General features: G+C 39.1%; 1 protein-coding gene across 1 annotated transcript in view; it reads right to left on the bottom strand.

The window, feature by feature from the left end:
- Nucleotides 1–1,114: 1,114 nt before the first annotated feature.
- The window catches only part of IL1RAPL2 (interleukin 1 receptor accessory protein like 2), an 878,604-nt gene continuing 854,607 nt past the window's right edge, over nt 1,115–25,111 (bottom strand). Inside the window, exons 9-10 of the mRNA XM_051968000.1 lie at nt 20,446–20,616; nt 1,115–3,888 (exon numbers count right to left, since the gene is read on the bottom strand). Coding sequence (XP_051823960.1) covers nt 3,188–3,888; nt 20,446–20,616 — 872 coding nt within the window. The 3' untranslated portion in view covers nt 1,115–3,187. The remainder of the gene's footprint in view (nt 3,889–20,445; nt 20,617–25,111) is intronic.

Below are 25,111 nucleotides of genomic sequence, written 5' to 3'. Positions count from 1 at the left end.
ATTAACTTTCTTTTTTTCTCTGAGGATTATTAGATTGATAGATCAGGGAAATATGGAAGATTGTAGCAGTGTGGAGAAATGTGGGCTAGATCCCAAATTGGATCAGTATAAATGGAACCTATAAACTAGAGGTTAGTAAATATGACTGCAACTGCTGACAAAATCTTAGAATGATCTAAAGGGATGACTAGTCGACATTTAAAAAGGGAAGTGGTGATGAGAGAGAGCTAGGATGGTATTATCAAAAACAGGTGATGCCAGATTAATGTTATTTCTCTCTCTCTCTCTCTCCCCCCCTCCCCCCCCCCCCTGCCCCGAGGATTACTAGACTGATAGATCGGGGAGATGTGGAAGAAACAGTGTGAAGAGAGGCACGCTAGATAATTGTCCAGTCTGAAGAATTCAGAACTGGTTGAATGACAGGGTTCAAAGAGTGGTTATTAATGGGGTTGACAGCAGCCTGGAAGAGGTCTTTGGTAGAGTGCCTCAGGGATCTTTCCACAAATGATAGCATGATACTATGTGTGATATTGGGCAAATCACTCAAGCTTTCTAGGCCTTAACATCTTGCTTTCTTATTTTGCCACTAGAAACAAATGGTAAACAAACCACTCCTCTTCCTTTCCTTCCCCCACCTAACTTCAAGCATTGAATTTGACTTCCATTTTTACACACTGCTTTCAAACTGGGTACAGGACCTTCCCAGTATGACTGCGATTTCCGATGCCTCCAAAGCCATACTGCATTGCTAATTTATCTCATCAGTCATTTTCATAATGTCTCCCTTTACTCTAAGAAAAAATAACGTTGTCGATTGATATGGGGAACCAATTATCCAGATGTTATTTTACCAATTATTTACCCAGATTTCCCCGAATTGAAGGTAGTTATATGTTTTTCATCTCTTTATGGCAAGACTGTGTCTTAAAAAAATCTCAGATAACAATCAGATGTTGATTTGTCCTATAGAAAAAAAAATCCATAGAGAAATATTATGTATGTTGTTTCTGGAAAATTATGGAAAAGCCTTGTGTATGTGTGTTCACACACTAGTGCAAATAATGCTGCGTTCAGATACTTGCTGCTAGTAAAAAGATACGTGGTGACCAGTCAATTCCAACAGTTACCCACATTTAATCATCATAAATCAAGGAAACAGAGAGACCTGCAATAGGTTTTCAAAACAGGCATGCACGTTACAGAACTAATAGTTTAAAAATATCACTGAACATCCTCTGTGGAGTAATCAGATTTAGAATCATGTGGAAGCAAAATAATGAAATCACAACTTGTCACTTGAAACATATGCAGCTCACTTCATGCAAATATTATTTTAGTTACACATTGCATTAACGAACATACTCAGCATAAACACAAAGTCTGTAACACGTAGAAAACAGAGTAGAGTTTGTCAATTTCTGTTTGGAAATACATACGGTTAGAATGGAGGCCAAAGTCACCGTTCTCAATGGAATGACTATATCTATGAAACACATACGTGAGGGAACTTAACTGAGGGAGTAAGTCTGTACCCCCCATAACTGACAACTAAGCTTCCACACACTACATTTGGGAATAAAGAACTGGCTGAATGACTATAGATTAATGGATACCTAGAACAAACCAATGGTTTACATTTGATCAAGAGAAGAGGATTAAGGAAACAACCAAAATCCATTGGTTGGTAAATGACTGCACAAATATATTTCACAATTACGAGCACAATTAAGAGCACCAGCCCAATTTGGAATTCTGCTGTACTGTTAGTACATCGTTTTGGTTCGCTCATCCTGGTGCACAGTTGTTAAGTACTATCTGCAAAATGCCCAAGTTGATCTGGAATCAGGATTGACCCCCACAGGCAACTGTGAGTGGGGAGGGCAAAATATGATGAACTTCAAGGAGGAGTGATGCTCAATAGACAAACAGGGCCATTCCACCTATTGCAAATCTGTAATTACTACGAACGTGTGGAGTCTTGCACTTGGTACTCTACATATGCCCTGGTCTTTCTGTTTGAGGATCCCAGTCTCCCAAGTGGACCGATGGTAGGATCAAGAATTGGTATCCTTTGACGGAAGCCTTTAAATCTTACCAGAAGAGTCTGTTTCATAGCTATATTTCTGATGATTTTCCTGGCAATTGCTGCCCTATGACTAAGAAACTTGAATCGTCTGGTACTTCATCTGTGAATACTGCTGTGAATATTTCTTCTTCTTCTTCTTTTTTTTTTTTAATAGATGATGTTCTCAGTCAAATGTGTATTTAAATGGAAACTCCATTGATGCTGAAATAGGAAGGAAATCCTATCAGTATACAAATCTGACAACAGGTCAAGAAATCTTAATTTATAATAATAATGAAGGAATCCAAATGTGAACTTGTTAGGAAATTAAAAAAAATCTGCCATTCGAAATACTTCTACAAAGGTCTTTCAGAAGTTGCAAAACTTGTGAAAGAAGTTCCACGGGCTGTTGAAAATTAATCCAGGAGAGTTGACAGCTATCTTTCCCTTTGTTTAGCTGACTCTCAGCTTTTTCTAAAGATGTGCTTGCTTAATAAAACAAAATGCTGTTGTCATGAGTTCTTGATCAATCTTGCAGCAGTTGTGCATGATATTGATGCTCTCTCCAGTCTTCATTCACTTTCCACCACCACTACCCTCAGTTCCAGCTCCTCGGTTAAGTCATCCCCTAAAAACTGCTAGTTGTGATTACAAATGGGGGTACTCTGCCCTTTCCCTAAGGCAAATTCTGCATTCATTTACACTGTAAAAGTTGTTTCCTCCTTAAACTTAAGTTTAGGATTTCCAAACTGTAATCAAGTCTCTAGTTTTCTATATTTGAAATTCTGAAATATGAGTACAGAAACACCAGTCAGCTAAGATCATCTATCTGTGGGACATAAAAATCTACCCTAAGACAATGGGAGTTTCTTTTCAAGAAAAAAGTCATTATAGGCTAGCTAAACTCAGTACCATATTATAAAAGAAGATTCTCCATGTGTTCTCTTTTTGTGTCTTCAATATTGCAAAACTGTAAACAAAAATAATTGAGTACTAAAAAAAGAAAAACTGTCATTTCCTTCATCAACTTTTAAGCACTCTTGGTAGATTCTTAAATGTTTAGTACAAAACGCAGGCCTTTGGGGATGCTGACTTAGCGGCTCTGAAGATTTCAGACCGTCTCTACCAAATATCGCTGGTGAAGCTAAGCTCCTTGGATGACAAAGGCAGCAGAGGGCTGTTCCTGTGAAATTCAGGAGCGTTCTTTGCAGCGTTATTTAGAGGTAGTTGTCCGTTGAGCAGCGTCAAGGGGATGTTGCAGTATGTGTGGTGGTGGGACCCTAGAGAAGATATCGGCAAAGAGGACGTCGGCATCTCGTAATTATAACTTCTGCAACAGTGTCTCATTGGCATCGAATCTGTTTGGTGGAAATCGCTCAGATCGGCCTGAGACGCTACCAGAGCAGCCGAAGTGCTGGTGACGGCAATCGAGGGTGCGGTCTGCAGCTCTCCGAAAAGGCCTTGTTCCGCTGAGTCCAGGACTTGGCGGCGGGACAGTGTCACTTTTTTCTTGATGGGCATCTCATACACCAAGTGCTTCCAAAACTTCGAATTCAGTTTGCTGCTCTGGGTGCCTTTCCACTTGACCAGGGACAGAAGCTTGATGTTTCTCTTCAGCAGTTCCACCTCGCGGCAGTTCACCTTCTCCTTTAATTCCGTGCACTCGATCCAGATGACTTTGATTTCTCCACTGACCAACATGCTATGGAGCCTGGTCTCCAGCTCAAAAATACTCCATCCCCTCCTGAGAACATAGTCCGGAGTGAGCACGATAATAAGTCTTCTGCTTTGCTCAACACATCTTGTGAGATCTTCAATATAGGCTACAAATCACAGAAAGAGAGAGAAAGAGAGAAAGAGAAGATAAAATAGAGAAGTCTATAGCCTTAAAACATTAGGTCTGGGCAAAGAGCTTATCTTTCCCTAAACGATATGGGTTTTTTCAGGATGGTACATTCAGGAAACCCATTGCTTGCATTTTACAAAGGCCATTTCTTCCAGTCCTATTTTTCATCCAGCATCAATATCACAGAGTGTTCTGCAGACTAATAGAAAAGAACTTCTTTGGAGCAAGGATTTATTTCAGTAATCTGGATTTATTTTAGCATTTACTCCAAAGCACGGTTAATATTTTGCGAGGGAATAACCAAGCAGGTGATTGATGCAAAGAGATAGAGAGAAAACATAAACTAATACAAAAAAGTATGGTATTCATGGATTTGGTCTGGACAACTTTTCTCCCCTTGGGTCCCACTAATAAACGTGTCAGTTTCTGGATGTGATCTATTTGCCACATAGTGGTATGGCCGAGGTACTGTGGATTGTACTGCTTTCCCAACTGGTGGCCCAAGTACCTTCTGCCATTTGCACTGACTTTTCTCCATTTGTCTCCTTGATACGGAGGCAGAACTAGGGTGCTTATTCAATCTGCTGGCTAATTTTGTTCAGGGTTGGGAAAAACAAGGAACAGCCTAGCCTAAGAAATGATGCACATCTTGGGAGTTTGGTGACAGACATCCTGGAGAACTAGTCATTCTTTTTCTCACAGAGCAAGCACAGGGCAGCCCCAAAAAGAAACCCACACATGCTAACAAATGAAGACGTGGACACAGGTGCTCTATAGATAACATGTCTTTACTCAGCAGAGCATAGGGCCTTGTCTAGTGCATGCTGCCCTTGAGAGGAAGGAAGCGATATTTACAGAAAAGTCATGGCAACACTTGGCACTGCAGATCTGGGGACCGGGAGCCTCTTCCAGCAGGTAGGCCCATAGCCTTTTGGGAAGCGGGATCTTAAAAATTAACCCTATGTCTCACAAAGATGTATTTTTTTAAATGGAAAATCTCCCTTTTCCATGTCTTTGCTTCATTACTTGGTAACAAGGAAATGGATTTACAAAGGAGAACAAAGTGATCCTTTTATGCATTCTACAGACAAAACATTGACTAGGGGGGTCCTTCAGCAATGTGGTTTTAATGGTATCAAATTCATGGTCCCCTACTGTTCCCCATCCCCATGCATTGATTACAGGGTTACTAACATAGGATAACAGAGGAAGAACTGACAGGGACCTGAGAGGCCATTTTAGTTTAATTTAGCCATTCAGTTATTTTACAGATGAAGAAATGAGGTCTACAGAGACAAAGGGTCTTGTCCAGAGTCATAGATGGGATCACAGCTTAAGAAGCAGGATTGGAGACCTGGGGATTGTGACTTCAAAGCCAAAGCTCTTTCCATAGGAGCTGTGGGGGAGGAGCCCTTTGAGATTTTTAAGTGCTTTATCACGAGAAATTACACAGAGGGGGAAAAAACCCAGCATTTCAAATGGTACAGAGTGGCTCCATTGGGAGGAGAAACAGGGCCTTATCCCTTGGGCTTGGGAGCCCGTAGAGAGAAAGGTAGCAAGACTCAGTACAGTGGAAATAGAGTGTCTCAATGTATCAACAGCTCTGATTCTTCATTTTCTTCCATCCTTTCCTCTCCCCAAAAGAAAGAAGTTATATGGGAAACGTCATCATTAGAGGATAGATCTGTAAGATACAGTAAAATAGGCCATCATGCATCTTTCCTGTTATTCTCCTTCTTCTCCTTCCCACCCAACCAGGAAACACATTTTAAAAAAATCTCAGAATCCTGGTTTGACTTTAGGTAAGCTTATTTGTAATAATCAAGATTAGTTTTCAAAGGGCATAATTATTCATTTTATATCAATCTTTACTTCACCCCATAATCAAGAAGTGACTTTCATAGTGACTTCTTTTATATACTTAAAACAGAATTGGATTTAGTTAGAAATGTTCCATTTATTTGACTTTTTAACCCACCCTTTTCATGCAATAAGCTTTCTAAGTAGACTTCAATATGATAGCTGAAATCTTGCTAGATCATACTGAAAAAAAATTATATATCTACATCCTCATACATAGATACATATGCGTAATCTATATCAAGTCCGTTTTTTATTAAAAAACCTCACAATATAACCCAAGCATCCATAGTTGTGAATAAATAGAACATATAATGAAAACAACTTAATGAATAAACTATGAACTTACCAGATGTGGATTTGGCATCCCCTTAGCGAAGATGGGAAAGGGCCAACGGTGCTTTCATAAGCGAGATACTCCCTCTGCTTGGAGCTTTACTATCCAGCCATTGGACAATATTCCTTCCACATCTCAATACAGGCAAACAAACTGATCCATAAGCAGAAATTCAACGATCTAGTTAATTGTATGTATCCTTTCTGCTGATCTCTTGGGGGTTCTCTGTACTTCCCTTTGGCTCTCTAGCCTCCAACAACACCTTTACATTCACCTTTGGTTAAATGGATTCCAGATGTTGGCTGGCCTTTGTGTTGAGTGCATTTTGCTCTTTAAGGACCCATATGAGGACCCTAATTCTGATTTTGTGGGGCCTCATAAGAACATGGGATCACTTGCATTTCTTGGGATGCTGCTGATCTCACTGTTTTTCCATTTCTTCCGAGAGCATGAAACCCATTTGGAATACCCATCATCACTCTCTTGCACCAGCCTCTTGCCTCCATTCTCTTCTCCATCCCACCTTCCCCTCCTCTCCGAGTGTTTCCAGATCTTCACTTTCCTTTCTCTTCTTCTCTCTGTACTTCTTTCTTCTTGCCTTCTCTGTAGCTTGATCTAGTTTTTCTCCTCTTCCCTCCTCTCTACCTTGACCTGCCTTCTTCCCCTCCCCATCTCCTTGGTGGTGGGAATACTTGGAAGTAGATTGAAGTACCAAGACCTGGCTTTGATTCCAGGTTTTGCTGCTGGCTACCTATGTGACTTTAGATAAGACACTTAATCTCTTCAATCCTCAGTTTCTTCATATGTAAAATTAGAGGACCGGGCAAAGTTATCTCTAAGCTGCTCCTTTTGATTCTAGATACTACAGAGGAGTCCCAAATCTTCCCCTCCCTCTTAAACTTTGGAAATTCAGACATATCATTCTAGTCAACCAGTGGCCAACTCACTGAACATTGGATGACAGGTCTGCTTATTGCTACCATACCTTTTCCCATAGTTCCCTTGATGCTTTCAAAGTCCAGCTTTTCTTGGTTAGCAAATAAACATATTTTTCTTTACACTTGTATAAGGAACCTAGTCTTCTGTGTTGTGGGCCATTCAGAATGTGTGTCTTCTGATTTTAATTTGATGTTACAGATCCATTTTCCATTCTTGGGGTTTCACGAATGATTTCCGCTTATGAAATACGAGTTTCTGGGCAAAATTCAATTTTGCCCATCCATCTACTCCTGTGGTGAGGCTACCACATGAGTAGGATGGTGGATATAATGGGGCTTATTTCCCAGGAGGAATCTGCGAGTCTTTCCGTTTCTCCACCCAATATGTTAAACATTTGTGGCCTTACGTGCCCCTCTTGTCTCATGCTTTTTAGGTTCCACAAAAAGGTTTGCATTGCACCCTGAAGACAACTTCCTTGAACAGTACCCAATCTGTCATGCTCCTAAAGACAAAGCCTTGAAGGTCCATGTACACAAATGATCTTCGCATGCTTCACTTCAACAGGGACTCCAGATTGTCTGACACCAGACATGAATCAATAGAAAGACAATTAAATGGTCTAAACCAAATATGTAAATGTAATTTCAACAGACATGGTTGCTAAACTCTTTCCGAGACACTCTTTTTAATATTTCGCTGGCCTCTTTCACCTGAGACTATGTCTTTTTGTTGTTGTTGTTGTTGTTGTTGTTGTTGTTGCTAATTCCAGGAACACTCTGTGTGGAAACTCCTATCCATTCAGTTTTTCATTTTATAGATTTAAAGAATGGCCTGAGAAATAGTATACTGTGGAGTATGGGGCAGCCAAGTGGCTCAGTGGAGAGAGCACCAGTCCTGAAGTCAGGAAGATCTGAGTTCAAATCTAATCTGGCTTAGAAATTAGCTTAGATTCAGGCCAGTTCCAATGGTCTTGTGATGAAGAGAGCCACCTACACCCAAAGAGAGGCCTTGTGGGAACTGAGTGTGGATCACAACACAGTATTTTCACTTCCTTTGTTGTTGTTTGCTTGAATTTTATTTCCTTTCTCGTTTTTTTTCCTGTTTGATTTTGTTTTTCTTGTGCAGCAAGGTTATTGTATAAATATGTATGCCTATATTATATTTACATATATTTTTACCATGTTTAATATATATTGGATCACTTGCCATCTTGGGGAAGGGATAGGGGGCAGGGAGAGGGAAACTGGAACACAAGGTTTTGCAAAGGTCGATGATGAAAAATTATCTTTGCATAGCTTTTGAAAATAAAAAGCTTCAATAAAAAAGCCGTACCCTTTGACTTCATTTTACTACTATTACTAGGTATGTATTCCAAAAGAGATTAAAAAGTAATAAACATAAAATCAAAGAACCTATATGTACAAAAAAAAAAAAAGAAAAAAAGAAATTAGCTATGTGACCCTGGGCAAGTCACTTAACTCTGTTTGCCTCAGTTTCCTCATTTTAAAAACAAACTGGAGAAGGAAATGGCAAACCACTCCAGTATCTCTGCCAAGAAAACCCCCAATGGGTTATAATGAGTCAAATATGACTGAAAAACGACTGAACAACATGTAACAGAAACTTGAATTCCCGACTCTGAGACTAGCTCTCTGATCCATTATGACATGCTGTCTTTCGCATTATTTCCTCACATGCTAAATCTAACATTTCCATGAGGGGATTTGGCTCATAAACATTCTACTCCTCCTCCACATTCTCCCCTCCTCAATCTTTTGTGGCTGGAAAAACTGAAAGAGAGAACTGTGAAGGGTTAGGTCCTAAGATCTCAAACCAATATTTTGGCTTAAGCCAGAAGCAGCCATATTTAAGCAGTCCTGGGGAAAGGAGGCTCACTTTCAACTAATCTGTTTCCTTTCTCGTGAAGATCAGCAGGAGTTATGGGCTGAGTCTGCTGCCTCCTTTTACTCCTACTAGTCATTTCTTTCCATGTGGTCAATCAGTGACCAGACCAACAGCCTCAGTAGTAGTTCTGACCGCCCAAAGTCATCATCCTCAACATTTCATTTTCACATCTGGGTTCTCTTGAGCTCCTATTAGTTCCCCCCATATCAGTTTATTCCACACTGATCTATAAGACCTCAAGAAAACAATGGACTCTGTGTATAACACTTCACACCATAAATCCCAGCAGCTGTGAGCCTGAGAAAATCCCTACTTCTTATCTTAAGTTTGTCTCACAAAGCGGTTTGAATAGCTGGCTGTCTTTTGGTTGCCTGTCACATCTGCCTTTTGGATGCCTGTTGCCAGTAAACTTGGTGCTGATACAGTCAGTGACAGATGCTTCTAGCCTGGGGAGAGACAGAGCAAACTTGTGGGAACTCTTACTCACTTTAGAAAAAGACAATTAGAAAAGAGAGGGCAGTGACTGGGAGTTGGGGTGGAAAGGTAAAAGTTTTCTCCTTTCCCAATCTTGCAGTAGAATGTAAGCTCTTTGAAGGCAGGAAATGTCATGATTTTTATTTGTATCTGTAGTGATTAACAGTATTTTCCACATAATAAATTCTGTGTGTGTGTGTGTGTGTGTGTGTGTGTGTGTGTGTGTGTGTGTGTTTCTTGGTCTCTATCTCTGTATTTGTCGATCTCTCTCAGTGTATTTGTCTGTATTTGTCTATCTCTGTCACACACACACACACACACACACACACACACACACACACACACACACCCCTCCTATATCTTTCTCTATTTTTGTCTGTCTCCTTCATTGTGGACTACTACTTATTCCCCAAAGACCATGAAACCTATTCTCATTAAGAGTATCTCCATTAGATTACTTTTAATGTCTGAGTTCCTTGGAACTTAGTCTTTGAAGACAATATCAGGCCTTCCTTAATAAGGAAGAGAGCCTGTACATAGGCCATATAAATTTCCTAACCTTTTTCTTACTCAATTTCTTGAGCCAACTTGGATCAGTTTGGGGTGAAAATTTGTCTGGAAGAAAGGTGGCAAAAAAGTCCTTACAGTGAAACTCGAGCCTTAGATGGTAAAATAATGTAAATCTCACCCCAGCTGTGTATGACTGTCGCCCTTGTTCTCTCATAAATGTATAACAATGAGTTCACCTAACAAGTTGAGGGCCTTCCTTGATTTCTTCTAGCATTAGAAGAAAACCAGTGGAACATATGGGTTGTTCAGTAATTAGTTCCCTTCTCATCCCATGGCCAGACGATCTTATTTTTTGACAATATATTTCTTGATGGCACCTTTTACTCTTTGTTCTTTGTATGTCTTTTGTGATATGTTGTAGCCTGCTCATACCCACCATGTACCTCTTCATTGCTTGGTACACGATTGTTGAATCACCAATGAAGTGATGCTGAGATCTGACAATATGGGGCCTGGTAGTCTAGGGAAATTATTCAGGCAGATCCTATATGTCCATCTTGGACAGCATATGGTAGAAAAAGTGAGCACTTTCACAGTGACTCATGGCCCAAGAACCTTTGGCTCTGGGCTCATACAGCTCAAATTCAATTTTTAGGGCTACTGTAAAAAGATCATCCTCTTAGGCTCCTTATGCTCCCATTCAAAATTTACTCTGGAAAATTTCTCCAAAGAGTTGATTTGTTTAGGTTTCCACATATATGGGTAACAAGGTCCCCAGCTCCCATATAAACACTGAAGATAGCAAATAGTATTTGCTATAGTACAGCCTTCATTTCATCCTATATAAAATGCACAAAATACAATGGACTCCAAATAAATGTCCAAAAAACCCATAAAGGGACTCTCAGAAGTCCATAACAACACAATTCTTTTCTCCCTATGGAAGATCTCACTTTTTGCATAATATTCAAGAGTCCTCTAGACTCAATGACACACTATAGCTTGGACCCTCTTCAGAAAGCAAATGAACATGGCTTTGCCAACATGACAATACCCTAACCTTCAGGCAAATTCCTCTGCCTGGGTGCTACATAGCCCTTCCCAGACTAGGAGTGTCACTTTGTGGTTTGGACTTAATTTGAAACAGAAAGACACTTTGGAGCTACCAGACTGGCAAATGTCTTCCCATAGAACCTTTACTGTCTGAATAACTCATTGTAATAGAATGGAAGAAAAACATGGCCTTCTTAATGTTCACGGCATAATTTTAACTCCCTATTTCTCCTTTAACTTCAGGTCACATTGGCAATCTTTTTAGAGGAAGCATATGCTCAAAAAATACCCTTTCTCTCAAGTCTTGAACTTGAAGTTACTCCCAGGACAACCTCCTAGGCTCGTACTGCTTTCAAGTTTCCCTTTTTTGGCCAGAAGGCCAGATTCTAGGATTCCACTGCTTAGGAAATTCCTCTTCAAATTAGGAGGAAAGAGTTCAGGAATGACATTGTTCCTGACTTTCTCTTGGACCATGTGAGTGATCAATCGATGAAGGGAAAAGGCAAGTGTCAGCTCAGAGTCCTTGATAAAATATTATTTTAGGCCATGGAAAGTGGTTCCTCCAAAGAAGGGTCTGTCTTGCCTCCTCCAGGCTGAGCCAATTTCTTGGTAGCCCTAGTCAATGAAGATCACGTCCCCCAAGGAAGCACAAAGAGGCTAAGTATTCTACATTGTCATGGCAAAACGGGACACACCAGAGAGGAGATAATGTCATGTTGATTATTTGAGAGTTCCCTGATGAGTTTTCTATATTCATTTTTTGGAATCCTGGGAGTCTTGGGCATTTTGTAGATTTTTATGTAGTATCAAATACTATTTATTACTTTAAATGCTCAGATAGGACCTGAAAACCCTATTTTCATGTCTATGGAAATCTTGACCCAAATTGTACATAAGTTCCTTTCAGAGATTTCCCAGAGTAAATTCCGGGTGGGTTATAATGAGCCAGAGAAATGAACTTTTAGGGTAATTCCTCAGATTGAATCTAGTCTGTCTGAGCCTAGAGGTAAAGCTTAAGCATTGGATTACCTGTGATAGATAATGGAGTGAGTGAGGAAGGAGGAGTGAAGAAATGGATGTTTCCATCCCTTTTGGAAAAAGTACTATCATCTCTAATTTTAGAAATTGAGCTGAATTTCATCTAAGTTTTCTGAGAGTCCTTGGGTATGCAAAATTTGATCTAAAGAGAGGTGCATTCGTTCGTGAGCTTTTTTTTTTTTTTTTTTTTTTTTAAAGACGATGCATTGGGAAGATTTGTGTTCTAGTGATGCTGAACTGCAATGGCATGAGACTGAGCAGATAAAAATTGTGAGATAGAAGGAGTTAAAGAGATTGGAAACAGAAAAACATCAAACAGGAATGAGTTCATGGCACAACAGTGATCCATTTAATCCCCACTACGTTTTGGTTCTAGATTCAACAATATGACATAAAATCTAATTTTTTCTGTTTTTAAATGAATAATCTTGGCTCTAAGTTCTTTCAGTAAGATATGAAGGGTATAGTTTCCTGTAGAGGACCACAGATATTGGGGAACTCTGAGAAAAGTATACTGGAAGCAAATGTTAACTCAATGTGATTGTTGAGATGATGGTTCTCTTGTTCACATATGCTTAGTACTTAGTATGGTGATGTAATGGTTCTCCAGTTGGCACTGTTCAGTGTGCTGTAGTGATGTAATTGTACTAAGGTATATAAGGGCTGAGAGGATTTGAAATAAGCAAACTCAAGAAAGACTCGAGACTCAAGTGAGAGTGTGCTGAGCTTGAGCTCTGACTCCAGACCAGAAAGCTAGCCCGGACATTAGAGTTTCCAACAATATCATGCAGGAACATGTGCCTAAATGATATATCATTATGGCAGCATGGTGTAGTGGAAATCACACTGGTCCTAGAGTCAGAAGACCTGATTTGAGTCCTGCCACTGATGCTTAAGATTGATTTTGATCTCTGGGACTCAGTTTCCTCACATGTAAAATGGGAGGATGGGACAAGAAGGCTTGAAAAGTCCCTTCCAGCTCTAGATCTCGAAACCTATGTGTGACCTAGGGTAAATTATTTTACTTCCCTGGGCCCCTGCAAAATGAGAGTTAGGCTCAGTGGCTTCTGCTTTCCCTTCCAGGTCGAGAGCTACGATTCCATGAACTGTTAAACTTGTCCCCAACAGCTGCAAGTATGAACCACAAAAGTTTACTTAATCACTCACATATATGAATTCCAAAATGTTCTATTCTGTCATTCATGTGGAAATCAAATATATTATTCATCAATTTCATCAACTTCCTGAATGTGTTAAAAATGTTAAGGAAAAAATCATTAATCACAACATGGTGACTGCTCCACTGGGTCTGAAAAATAATCCAAGGGCCTTTGAAGAAACTCTGCCAGAAAAATTGGAATCTGGGTCAAATGAGTTACCTCCTTCCAGAAGTCAAAGTAGGAAGTAAACACTCTTTCATGGCTGCATCTGAAACCTGTGTCCTTACCTCTCACAGGAAGGCTTCTGGGACATTCCTAACGTCTGGTAGCTAAATTTCTGACAAGAGAATGAAGAAAAACTAAATTCGACGTGCCATCTCTCTCAATGACAAAGAACCTCTCTCCGGTAGCCTTTGGTGTTTTGGAAACATGAGAGTATTTTGTAGCTCCTTTATGCTGATTGTTATTGAAAGGAGAGATGAAGATTTGTAGCTATGTTGAGTCAAGCATGGAGCCTCACATTTGCCCTGGGATGTCATTAAAGCTGTCTATAGAACACATGGAAACAACTGCTCTGTGTAGTCGATCTAGAGAATTAACAGTTGGCTCAGGCAAGGTCCATAACAACAGTACAAGGGCTACTAGCCAGTTTGATTGTTTTTATGGTTGACTGACAACCTGTAAGTTTGGTCAAAATGGTCCCATGGGATGGGAGGAAGCTGCATAAATATATAAGCTTTAAGAGTTTATATCAATATCAATATCTATATCTAATTTTTTTCCTGAGTTGATTGGGGCTAAGTGACTTGCCTGGGGTCACACAGCCAGGAAGTGTTAAGTGTCTGAGATCAAATTTGAACTCAGGTCCTCTTGACTTCAGGGCTGGTGCTCTATCCACTGCGCCACCTAGCTGCCCCAGATGATCTTTTTAAAGTTATTTTCTTTTCCTTTTTTTCTTTTTAAGTGTGATTTATTTTCCAGTGACTCCTGTATCTGACAGAACCCAAAGTGTGGATAGACAAAACAAATTCCACATTTCATAATGGACGGCTCATTCCACACCAATTGCCCACTATCTTTCTGTCAAGAAGCAAGCTTCACCATTGATCCTCTGAAGTCATCTTCAGTTATTCCAAAGTCTTTAAAAGTTGTTTTCCTTTACATTTATATTAGTCATCCTGTAAACTCTAACCCTGTTTCTGTTCATTTTCTTCTACAACAGTTCACACAAGTTTCTCTGAATTCTTTATATTGATCATTTTTATGGTATAATATTCCATTGCATTCCTATATCTTAATTTGTTTAATCATTTCTCTAATGGGTACTTATGAACCCATTTCCTTTCCAGCTCTTGATGCTTGGTACAACAATACTGCTATAAACTCAAATATATGTGTATATATATATCCACATATATACACGTATATCTATATAACCTTTCTCTGTCTTTGATTCACTTGAGAGTATATACTTAGTACTAGTAGTATCAGGGGGTTAAAAGATATGGACAGTTTTGTGATTTGTTTAGTATAATTCCAAATTGTTTTCCATAATGGTTAGCCCAATTCACACCTTCTCCAACATTTACCATTTCTGTTTTTTGTTAGCTGATCAATCTGGGTTAGAGGTGAAATTTCAGAGCACTTTTAATTTGAACTTTTCTTATTAGTGCATTGGACTATTCTTCCATATGGTTGTTGACAGCTTGCATTTCTTTTTTTTTCTTTAATAAGTGCCTTTGACCACTTATTGATTAAGTGGTCTTGCATATCTGTATCAGTTTTCTATTTATTTTGAATTGACACTCAAGACTTTTAAAGATATTTAATGAGAAGCTATTCTTCCTTTTCTAGATAACTATTCAATGTTTAATTCTAGTAGCACTGATTTTGTTCCTATGAAACCTTTTTGTTTTATGTAGTCACAACTATCTGCTTTATTTTTTATCACGACCTTCAACCTTTGCTTAGTTAGTTGTCCCCTAGAAAAATTTTATAAGGCAGCTTCTCTCATTTTCTCCTATGATTTTTTTTCATAAAATCACCATTATAATTGATCTTTGTATTCATTTGAAGGGCAGCTAGGTGCTGCAGTAGATAGATCGATGAGATTGGAATCAGCGAGATTCATCTTTCTGAGTTCAAATCCGGTTTTGGATACTAACTAGCTGTGTGACCCTAGGCAAGTCACCTAACCCTGTTTGCCTCACTTTCCTCATCTGCAAAATGAGCTGGAGAAAGAAATAGTAAACAAATTCAGTATCTTTGCCAAGAAAATATTAAATGGGGTCACAGAGAATCAGACACAACTGAAACAACAACATCAAAAGCCATTTGAAGTTCGAGACGCAGGCCGAAATTTAATTTCTCCCATGCCATTGTACAGTTTTCTGAGTAGTTTATGGGAAGCAGGGAGTTCTTAGTGTGATAGTTGGTGTCCTTAAGTTTACTGAATACTAGATAACTCTGTTGGATTGCTTTTGGGATTTGCCTGACAAATCTGTTCCACTGATCAACTGCTTTATTTTTAAAATAGCGCCAGATAGTTTTTGGTAATTACTGCTTTATAATATATTTTGAGACCTAGCAATGCTAGGTCCTTTCTAGGACTTTTATTCATATATGTAAGTGATTAAATAAACTTTTGTGTTTCACACTTGCAGCTGTTGGGACAAGTTTAACAGTTCATGGAATTGTAGCTCTTTAGCTGGAATGGAAAGCAGAAGCCATTGAGTCTAACTCATGAATTTTTTTCTGTTATTTGTTCTAATTCTATAAATGAACCCCTAGAAAACTTGATTGATATGTGACCAAATCTGTAATTGAATTTAGGTGCCCCAACTATGAACAATGAATTCCTTAAAATTATTTGTCTTCCTTTATTTCTAAGGAGAATTTTGTAGTTGTATTCATGAGTTTTGTCTTGGTAAGCTGACTGCTAGATATTTTATGTGCTTTTTTATGTGATGTTTAATGGATTTAAAAAAAAACCCTCCTCTAGCTGGGTTTTCTGAGGAACAGAATTTTGGGTTTATGTTGTATCCTGTTACTTTACTGAAGTTAATAGTTTCATTTTTAATGGACTTTTAAATTTTAATTTTTAATTGATTTTCTAAGCAAACCATTATCTCATCTGCAAATAGATAATTCAGAACTATCAAATGACACTAGTGACAATGGACATCTTTGCTCTCTCTATCCCTGTTTTTTGGAAAGAGGATTAGTATTTCTCTAGCACAAATAATGTTAGGTCTTGGTTTTAGTTAGCTACTGTTTTTCCCCTCTGAGGCAATTGGGATTAAGAGACTTGCTCTGGGTCACATAGCTAGGAGGTATTAAGTGTCTGAGGCCACATTTGAACTTAGGTCCTCCTGACTTCAGGGCTGGTGCTCTAACTACTACACCACCTTGCTGCTCCTACTGTTGTTTTTTTTTTTTAAATCATATTATGGAAAGGCCCATTTATCCTAATCCTTTTTAGTGTTTCTGACATATACGAATGCCATACTTTCCCAAAGGCTTTTTCTATTTCCATTAATATAACCATATGGTTCTTGATTATTTTCATTATTAATATGCATGCATATATTATATTATTTTACTTTTTGGTACAGGCCTAGGATTTCGTTGGAGCAAGAATTCCATGAAGGAATCTCCTTTTACGAGTTCGAATCAACAACTCCTCTATGATTGATTTACTTAGGGTTCCACAGCCAATATATATCAGAGGCAAGATTGGATCTTGAATCTTTCTGATTCCAAGGCTAGCACTCTATCCACTATACCATGTTGGTCCTCATGAGCCATTATATTTACAGCTTTTCTTACTATTGAACCATCCCTGCATTAGTGATTTAGATATGATCTGGTCATATTAGATAATTTTAAAAACTTATTGCTAGAGTCTCTTTGATAATGTTTTATTAAGAATTTTTACAGCAAAAATATTTAATGAAACTTTTATGGTTTTATTTCTCCCAACTTGGTCATCAGGATTGTATTTTTCTTATAGAGAGGGATTTGGTGAGATGCATTCCATTTTAAAAACCAATTTATATATTAAGAATTTAATTATTCTTGAACGTTTGATAGAATGTACTTGTAGGTTCATCTGGGTGATTTCTCCCTCCCCATTTTGGGAGTTAATTTACGGCTTGCTTAATTACTGTTTCTGTGATTGGATTGTTTAAATTGACTAGTTCTTGTTCTGTTATTTTATTTTTGTAAATATCCATTATTTTCTTTTAAGTTTTTACTTTTGCTGAAATGTATTTGAATATAAGATTTATAACAATTTAGTCTTCATCTGTTATGAATTCTCTTCATTTTTTGGTTTGGGGAATTTGGTTTTCCTCTTTTTGTTTATATTAGTTAATAGTTTGTCTTTTTTTATTAGTATTTTCAAAGAAAAACTCTAGCTCTTAGTTTGACTAACTTTTTTTCCTATTTCATTTCTGATTTTCTGAATTTTTTTGTTTCTTTGGAAGTTTTAAATGTGGTGACTTTCTAGATATTTTTAATTGCAGTCTCAATTCCTTGAACTTCTATTTCTTTATATGGTTGAAGGTGTTGAGATGAAGTTGCTTAGAGACATTTTCCCTAAGGACTGCTTTGACTGTATCCTTAAAGGTTTGATTTGTATGTCATCACATTGCTATTTGTTTTTGATTCATTGTTTTTTGTTTCTACGATTTGTTCTTTGACTTAAAGTCATTTTTAGGATTATATTATTTTAGCTCTATATCTAATCCTGTCTTTAAATTTCTTACATAGATTTCAATTTTTATTGCACTCAAGCTTGGAAAGTATAGGTGTAATATAACTACTTTTTGGTCTTAGTTTTTTTTTTAATATACAGAATTGACTAGCTTTTGTAAAAGTCCCATGCCAAGATGAAAAAATTTATATTTATAAGTATATTTATACTTTTTATTATTCCTTTTTAGAAATCATAAGAATTCTATTTTTTTCTAAATTCCTTTTCAGGTCTTTAACTTTTTAGAAAACTTTATTAGACTTAACAAGGTCTCAGAAAGGGCACATGAAATTTATGAATTATTGTTTTACTATTTATTCCTATTACCATTTCTTTTAAGTTCTAAGATGAAACACTATTTGGTGCATATGTATTTCTTATTGATAACCTTCCATTATTTATATATAATGTATTTTCTTTGCTTCTTACTTCTCTCTTAACTATGTTGGATTTTTGATTGCTTGTTTATTTTTTACTATTATCTTATCAGAGATCATGACTTCCACTTTCATCTACCTTTACTTTTTAGATTCAGCTTGAGGCTTTAAAGATTCCAGTCCAACTTCTCATTTGACTTTGTGTTAATCTTTGTGTTATTGTGTGTGAATCTCTGTGTTAAATCTGAATTGGGCTATAGAGGGAAGGTTTGGGCCCTTTGGTGCTAAATCAGATCTTCAGCTTTTCATATGGCTCTTTTTTTCTGGTGTAGGAATAAATTTGGAGCTAAAGGGGACTTAGAGACTATATAGTCCAGGCCTTTCATTTTATAGAGGGGGAAACTGAGGTACTGCTGTAGCTCAGTACCTGTAAAGCAACTTGCCAAGTGTCAAACACAAGACTTTAGATCTAGACCTGGAAGGAAGACCTGGTCTGAAGTCAACAAGATCCACACTATCATTTTATAGAATAGGAAACAGGCTTAGAGAGGTGAAGGGACTAAGGATACAAACTCAAGTCTTCAGACTCCAGAGCCAGTTCTCTTTCCACTGTACCACATCCTTCAGTGAACATTATTATAATGAGCAAGGATGGATTGTGTACTGGAAGCATATTTCCAATATATACTATAGTTTCTTTTTTAAAATTATAACTTTTTGTTGACAGACCCCATGCCTGGGTAATTTTTTACAACATTATCCCTTGCACTCTCTTCTGTTCTGATTTTCCCCTTCCCTCCCTCCACCCCCTCCCCTAGATGGCAAGTAGTCGTATACATGTTAAATATGTTATAGTATATACTATAGTTTCAAACACACAGGGTCCAGCACCTTTCACCAGCCCACTTTGGAAAGAGTGAACCCCCTCTCTCCAAAAGCTTTACTTGCCATATTCCATGTCTAATTCCAGAAATCCAGAAAGAATTCTGGAGAGCCTAAAACCATCCATTCGAAGTCATTTATAGTAATTGGAAGTGTCTACATAAATATAAGAGAAAGGATATCTTCTAAGACTTTAAAGAAGTCTTTAATAGAAGAGGATTTTACATATTGGAAAAGGTTTCTCTCATTAGGATGATAAGCTGATCTCCATCTTGGAAAACCAGCATTCTTTTCCCAGAACAGAAGAACAAATTAATAAATAGCCCAGTGAAGGCTCAGCTACCATTTGTAAACCACACTCCCAACATGAATTCAAGAAGCACTTAGCATCTCACAAAGGTCAAGACATGGAAGCCGAGGAGGAAAGTGGATCTTATAAAACCTCTGCTGAAAAGGAACTGTCTAAATGACAAATAGAGGAAAGACTCTGAGTCAGTTGCCTGCCTATTGCTTTTGCCAGTAAAACAGCATCTTCTAGGATCATAGAGCTAATAATGTTGGGATGCTAAGCAGTTATTTAATCCAATACTCTCATTTTCCAGATGAAGAAACTGAGGCGTAGAAAGTAGGTAAATGGCTTGCTGAGAGACATAGGGTCAAAGATCTAGAGCAGGAAGGGATTTTAGAGACCAATCTCGTCCCATCAATTCATTTTGTCACATGAGGAAACAGACAGAGAGAGATTAAGTGATTTATCCAGGGGTACACATTAGGTCAGCTAAAACTTGGAAGGACCTCAGAGACCATCTAGTTCAACTCTTTTAATTTACAAAGGAGGAAACTGAGGTCTGGCAAGGGGAAGGGACTTGTGCAGGTCACAAACATAAGATCATGGATTTAGAACTAGAATGGGTAGGTTATCAAGACTACCATCCTCATTTTTCAGATGAGGAAACTGAGGTTCAGTTAAAGGATCTTGTCCACAGTCACAGAACTAGTCAGTGGAAGAATCAGAACATTTGCAAGTCTAGCTTTCATTATGACTTTCAGGAGTTCTGGTGGCTTTTGCCTGCTACAACTCACTCATTCTCTTGGATGTGTAAAAAATGAAAGAAGGGTATTTGCATTTTGTGAACAGTCTTACCAAAGAAGGGATTTGTAATTAATCAACTCTATTATATAACACACAGGACATCTACCGAGAAATGGAATGGCTGGTGTCTGGAATTCCAAAAGTACTTACTTCCACTGGGAATCAGGTCTCTATCTGGGATGAACAGTTTATAACCATAATGTTTTTCCAGGACGTCTGGTAGTATTTCAAGAGCAAATTGTTCTTCTTCGTTGTTATCACAATCTAAAGCGTCAGGATCAACTTTCGTATAAGAGAGGTAGGCGTCATACTCCTTGTTGTCTGAAAAAGAATAAACAACAAGAGACTTAGAAGTATTCACAGCTGGGTGTTTGTGAAAGGACCAAAAAAGATATAACCAGCCAGAGATCAGAATCAACATGATTCTCTGTGGTTGTTTTACATAATAGGAATAATCAAAGAACATGTCATATGTCTAAAGAAGAGCCTGGCCCACGCATCCCATTTAAGGCCATAAATGGGGCTGCCCCGAAATGGACCTCTGTGAAGAAGAAAGAACAAAAAAGGTCAAAATCAAGGATCATGTAACAGCTTCATCATCTTCTAGACAGGGTTTCTTACAATTTTTCCATTCGTGACCGCCTTGTATCCAAGAAATTTGTATGCGATTCTGGGTATGTAGGTATTTACAGATAACAAATCCTAATTTTGCGACCCCCCACATTCAGGTATGAGACCCCACGTGGGGTCTTAAACACAGTTATGAAGCAGGGATCCAGAGCACAGAATGAACTCTAGCCCAGGAGAAGAATGGCAAGCCTTGAGTCATGGCTATGGGGGCTAAATAGCAACAGCTGATAGCTCAGTGCCAAATCATGAAGAGAAACACTAGGATCAGACTCTGAAAGAATTAGGTTCGAATCCCACCTCTGCTACCTACTGTGTGATGCTCCATAAGTTACTTCCTCTCCCTAGCCTTTGGTTTCTTTATTTGTGAGTCCTCTAAAATAAGGAGATCCTTTCTGGAGTTAGATCTATGAGCCTATGGGTGACTTTGGGGAAGCTATGTCCCCCTCTAAAGTGAGAGGATTGGATTAGATGGCCTCTGAGATCTCTTCCCACTCCAGATCTAGGAACCTATGATCTCTCAGGGTCTGAGTTTTCTCCTTTTTAAAGTGAGGCAGTTAGTTAAGATAGTCTCAGGAGTTCCTTCCTCTTCTATCTCTAGAGTCCCATGATTCTAAGCTGAGCTGTAGGTCCACAGTGCTTTTCTCCTTACTATTCATCATCTCATAGGCAGTGATTTAGACCAGAGTTTCCAAAAGAAGGCTTTGTTTTAAAACGTGCCCTCTGGCAGTATTACCACTTGGGGTTTTTCCTCTTCACATGTAGTTGGGGAATTACTGTGTTTTACATCATACATTTTCTCCCCTTTGTGGGAGAGGCTCGGAGCCAACATGATCAAAGAGAAAATGGACTTGTATTCTTTTTGGGAAATGAAACATTTAATGAAGCCACAGCTAATCATGGCATAGGATTTACAAGGGCCACACTGGAAAACTGTGAGCAGTATTTGCAAGTTTTATTTCTCTATAGAAAATGAGGGGGGAAATCAAGCAATTAAAGTAATGATGGCAGAATGATATAAAACCATAATACTTCTGAAGCTTAAAGGATCTGTAAATTAAAAAGGATGATGTTCCTGGACCTGTTTCCCAAAAATGCATTTTTATTTTTCGTTAAAAAGAGAGAAATATACATTGAGAATACTGTTGAAGCCCAACCAAAAGATAACTTGGAGAATGAAGTTCTTCTTCCCATATGGGAATGATGCGGTTGATTTCCTTCCTCCTACTGAAAGTGTAATAGGAATGATGGTCATGTAAGTATACTCAAAGGTAGCTTCCCCCTAGATATCCCTACCCCTAGTCATGCAGAGATCGTGGAAGTCGGATGACAGCGTTCAAACTCCCTTACCGGGCTAGTCTGTATCCCCATCTCTGCCTTGCAGAAAGGACATGAAGGAATGATCACCTGGTTTGCCATGCCAAGATGGCGCCTGGAATTGGGCAGTAGTCAGTACTGTTCATCGTATCTATCTTCTGTTTGGGAAAGATTACTAGATACCTTGTTGGAATTACCCGATTCCCTGGAGAATGCACATTTTGGAGATTCTTTGGTTACATAAGAGAAGGACATCCTGCTTAAAGGGGCTTTCTGAGATCCTTGAACAAAATTCACGTGAGAAGAGACTGGACTTCCTAAGACTTGATACAGCCCCAGTCTAGGAGAGAGGGTGAGATAGGTCTTCAATTCTCCCTTTGCCTATCACAGCACACCTAGGAGCCCAGAGATAATGCATACCTCCCAGGGAAAACTGGGTCCCGGCACCCACGTCAGACTTTCCCGTGGTAGCCATGCTTGTTGTTGCTCCTCCCTTATAATCTCTCATCTTTTATTCTTTATACCTTTCCTTGGCTTGACTTTTGATGCCTGCTTAATCATACACACACACACACACACACACACACACACACACACACATCTCACATATACACATCTATCCCCTTCTCTGCTCTCTATCCACATGGTGATCACTCTAGTTCAAACCCTCATCACTTCTTGCTTGGACGATTGCAATAACCTTCTAATTGGTCTTCTGCTATCTAGTTTCTTCTCTTGGCGATCCATCTTCCACACCATTTACAAAGTCATTTTTCTTAAAAGTGCAGTTCTGACCATCTCGCTCCCTTGATCAGCAAAATCTGATGGTTCTCTAGGAGCTAACAGAAATTCCTCTGTTGAGCATGCAAAGTCATTTGTAACTTCTCTCCAACCTCTCTTTGCAGATTTGGAGATTTATAGCCAAAAAGGAGCTGAGAAGTCATCTGATGTTCTCATTTTTTCTGATGAGACTCCAAGATTATGGCCCATCTTTCTGAATTCTAATCTGGCCTCGAACACTTAGTAGCTATGTGACCCCGGACAAGTCATTTCACCCTTTTTTGCCTCAGTCTCCTCATCTGTAAAATGAGCTGGAGAAGGAAATGGCAAACCATTCTAGTATCTCTGTCAAGAAAACCCCAAATGGGGTCATGAAGAGTTGGATGTGAGTGACACAACTGAATGACTTCTGACATCAGAGCCAGTTTTCAGCTGCTTGCTGCTTCCTTTTTTGACATTACTCCTTTCTGTGTACTCTGTGATCCAGTCTTGTGAGATCCTTCATACATGACCATCTAGCTCCCATCTCTATATCTCTCCATTGGCTGTCCCTCCATCCCCAAAGTACTCCTTCCTCACCTCTTCTAGTTACTACTGACCCCACCCCAATTACCGAAATATTTTTGGGTAAGTTTTTATAACTATACATAGTTTCCCCCATAACGGCGAGCGAGCTTTTTTCTTTGTATTAATGCTCGTTGCCTGATTATCTCTAATTTACTGGCTTTTCAGAGCTCTGATCGCTATTAGCAGTTTAAGTCTCAGAAGACCTGCTGGACTCCTGACTACACTGAGTGTGGCTATTTGTTTGAATTTCTAGATTCTTGTCCTTGCCACTGACCACAGGCTGGCACGATAGCTTCCCAGGGAAGGAAGGAAACATTTATAAAATGCCTGCTATGTGCCAGGACTTTACAAGAATTATCTCATCGGATCCCCCTAGCAACTTTACGAGGTAGGTGCTATTATTATTTCTGTTTTACAGATGAGGAAACTGAGGAAGACAGAGGTTAAGCTTTTTGTTCATGATCCAACAAGGAACAAGTGTCTGAGGCCAGATTTGAACTTGGGTTGTCCTGATTTAAGGCCGCGTATTTTATCACCCACTGTGCTGCCAGGGCTTTTCTACAGGCAATTCACTTCTCTTAGTCTCAGCTGTCTCATCAGTAAGATGAGGGACCGGACTAATGGCCACTGAGGTCTCTTTAATCTCTATATCTCTAAGTCCGTAGAGTAAAAACATCAACTCATGACAGAGCATGGCATTCTGGGATCCCTATTCGCTTCAGCCTAGAGTTCGCTCACTAGTAGCACCCAACTGAGGTGGAGGCTGCTTTGTACCTTCTGGAGCTGGGTCCCGGTCTCGAGGCTGTCTAACTTATATTTTAGTTAACTCTTTGGGAGTTGAACAAAAGGTGACTGGGATCGTAGAGGCAAGAGCGAGGAGGAAAGCGGCCAGGTCAGCTGACCTAGCCTAGAGGATGCCAGCCTCTAACCTATCAGTGGCACAGATGCCAGAGATAAAAAGGACACTTCCAACCCATGGCAGCAGCCAAGAACATGGCTTCAATAGCTGCAGCTGTTGCTCTCAAAGAGAAGCAGGATGGATATAGCAAAGAAGGTTAACATGAAGGTCGAGAAAATTGTTTTAAAACCAAATGGTAATTTAAAGCAGCCGTGTTGCCAGGCTAAGTTAATGAGCTTTTGTGCAAGAGGACTCTGGACTAAACTCTTTCAAACCGCCCCTCCTCCCCAGTCATTCTTTTTTTTCCTTTCTGTGGAGTGTTCCACTCTCCTCCAAGGCATCCAAATTCATAAGCTTGGAGTCAGTCCTTGACTATATTCCCCATCCTCAGAGCTAATCAGTCTCCGAATCTGTCTCACCTACATCCCGTGCAGTCATCCCTTCTTCTCCCCTTCCCACGGTCGCCACGTGGCCCCCGTCGCCATTCGCTCAGACCACTGGAATAGCCTCCTAATTGACCCCTCTGGCCTCAATCTTTCTCCTCTCCAACATCTCTTCCACACAGCTGCCAGATGGTTATTTCGAAAGAGCAAATCCAACTATGTCACTCTCTGGATCGAAAACTTG

This window comes from Antechinus flavipes, chromosome X (assembly GCF_016432865.1).
Source record: "Antechinus flavipes isolate AdamAnt ecotype Samford, QLD, Australia chromosome X, AdamAnt_v2, whole genome shotgun sequence".
Lineage (NCBI taxonomy): Eukaryota > Metazoa > Chordata > Mammalia > Dasyuromorphia > Dasyuridae > Antechinus > Antechinus flavipes.
Note: the sequence above shows the minus strand (reverse complement) of the source record. Positions and strands in the feature narration are given on the sequence as shown.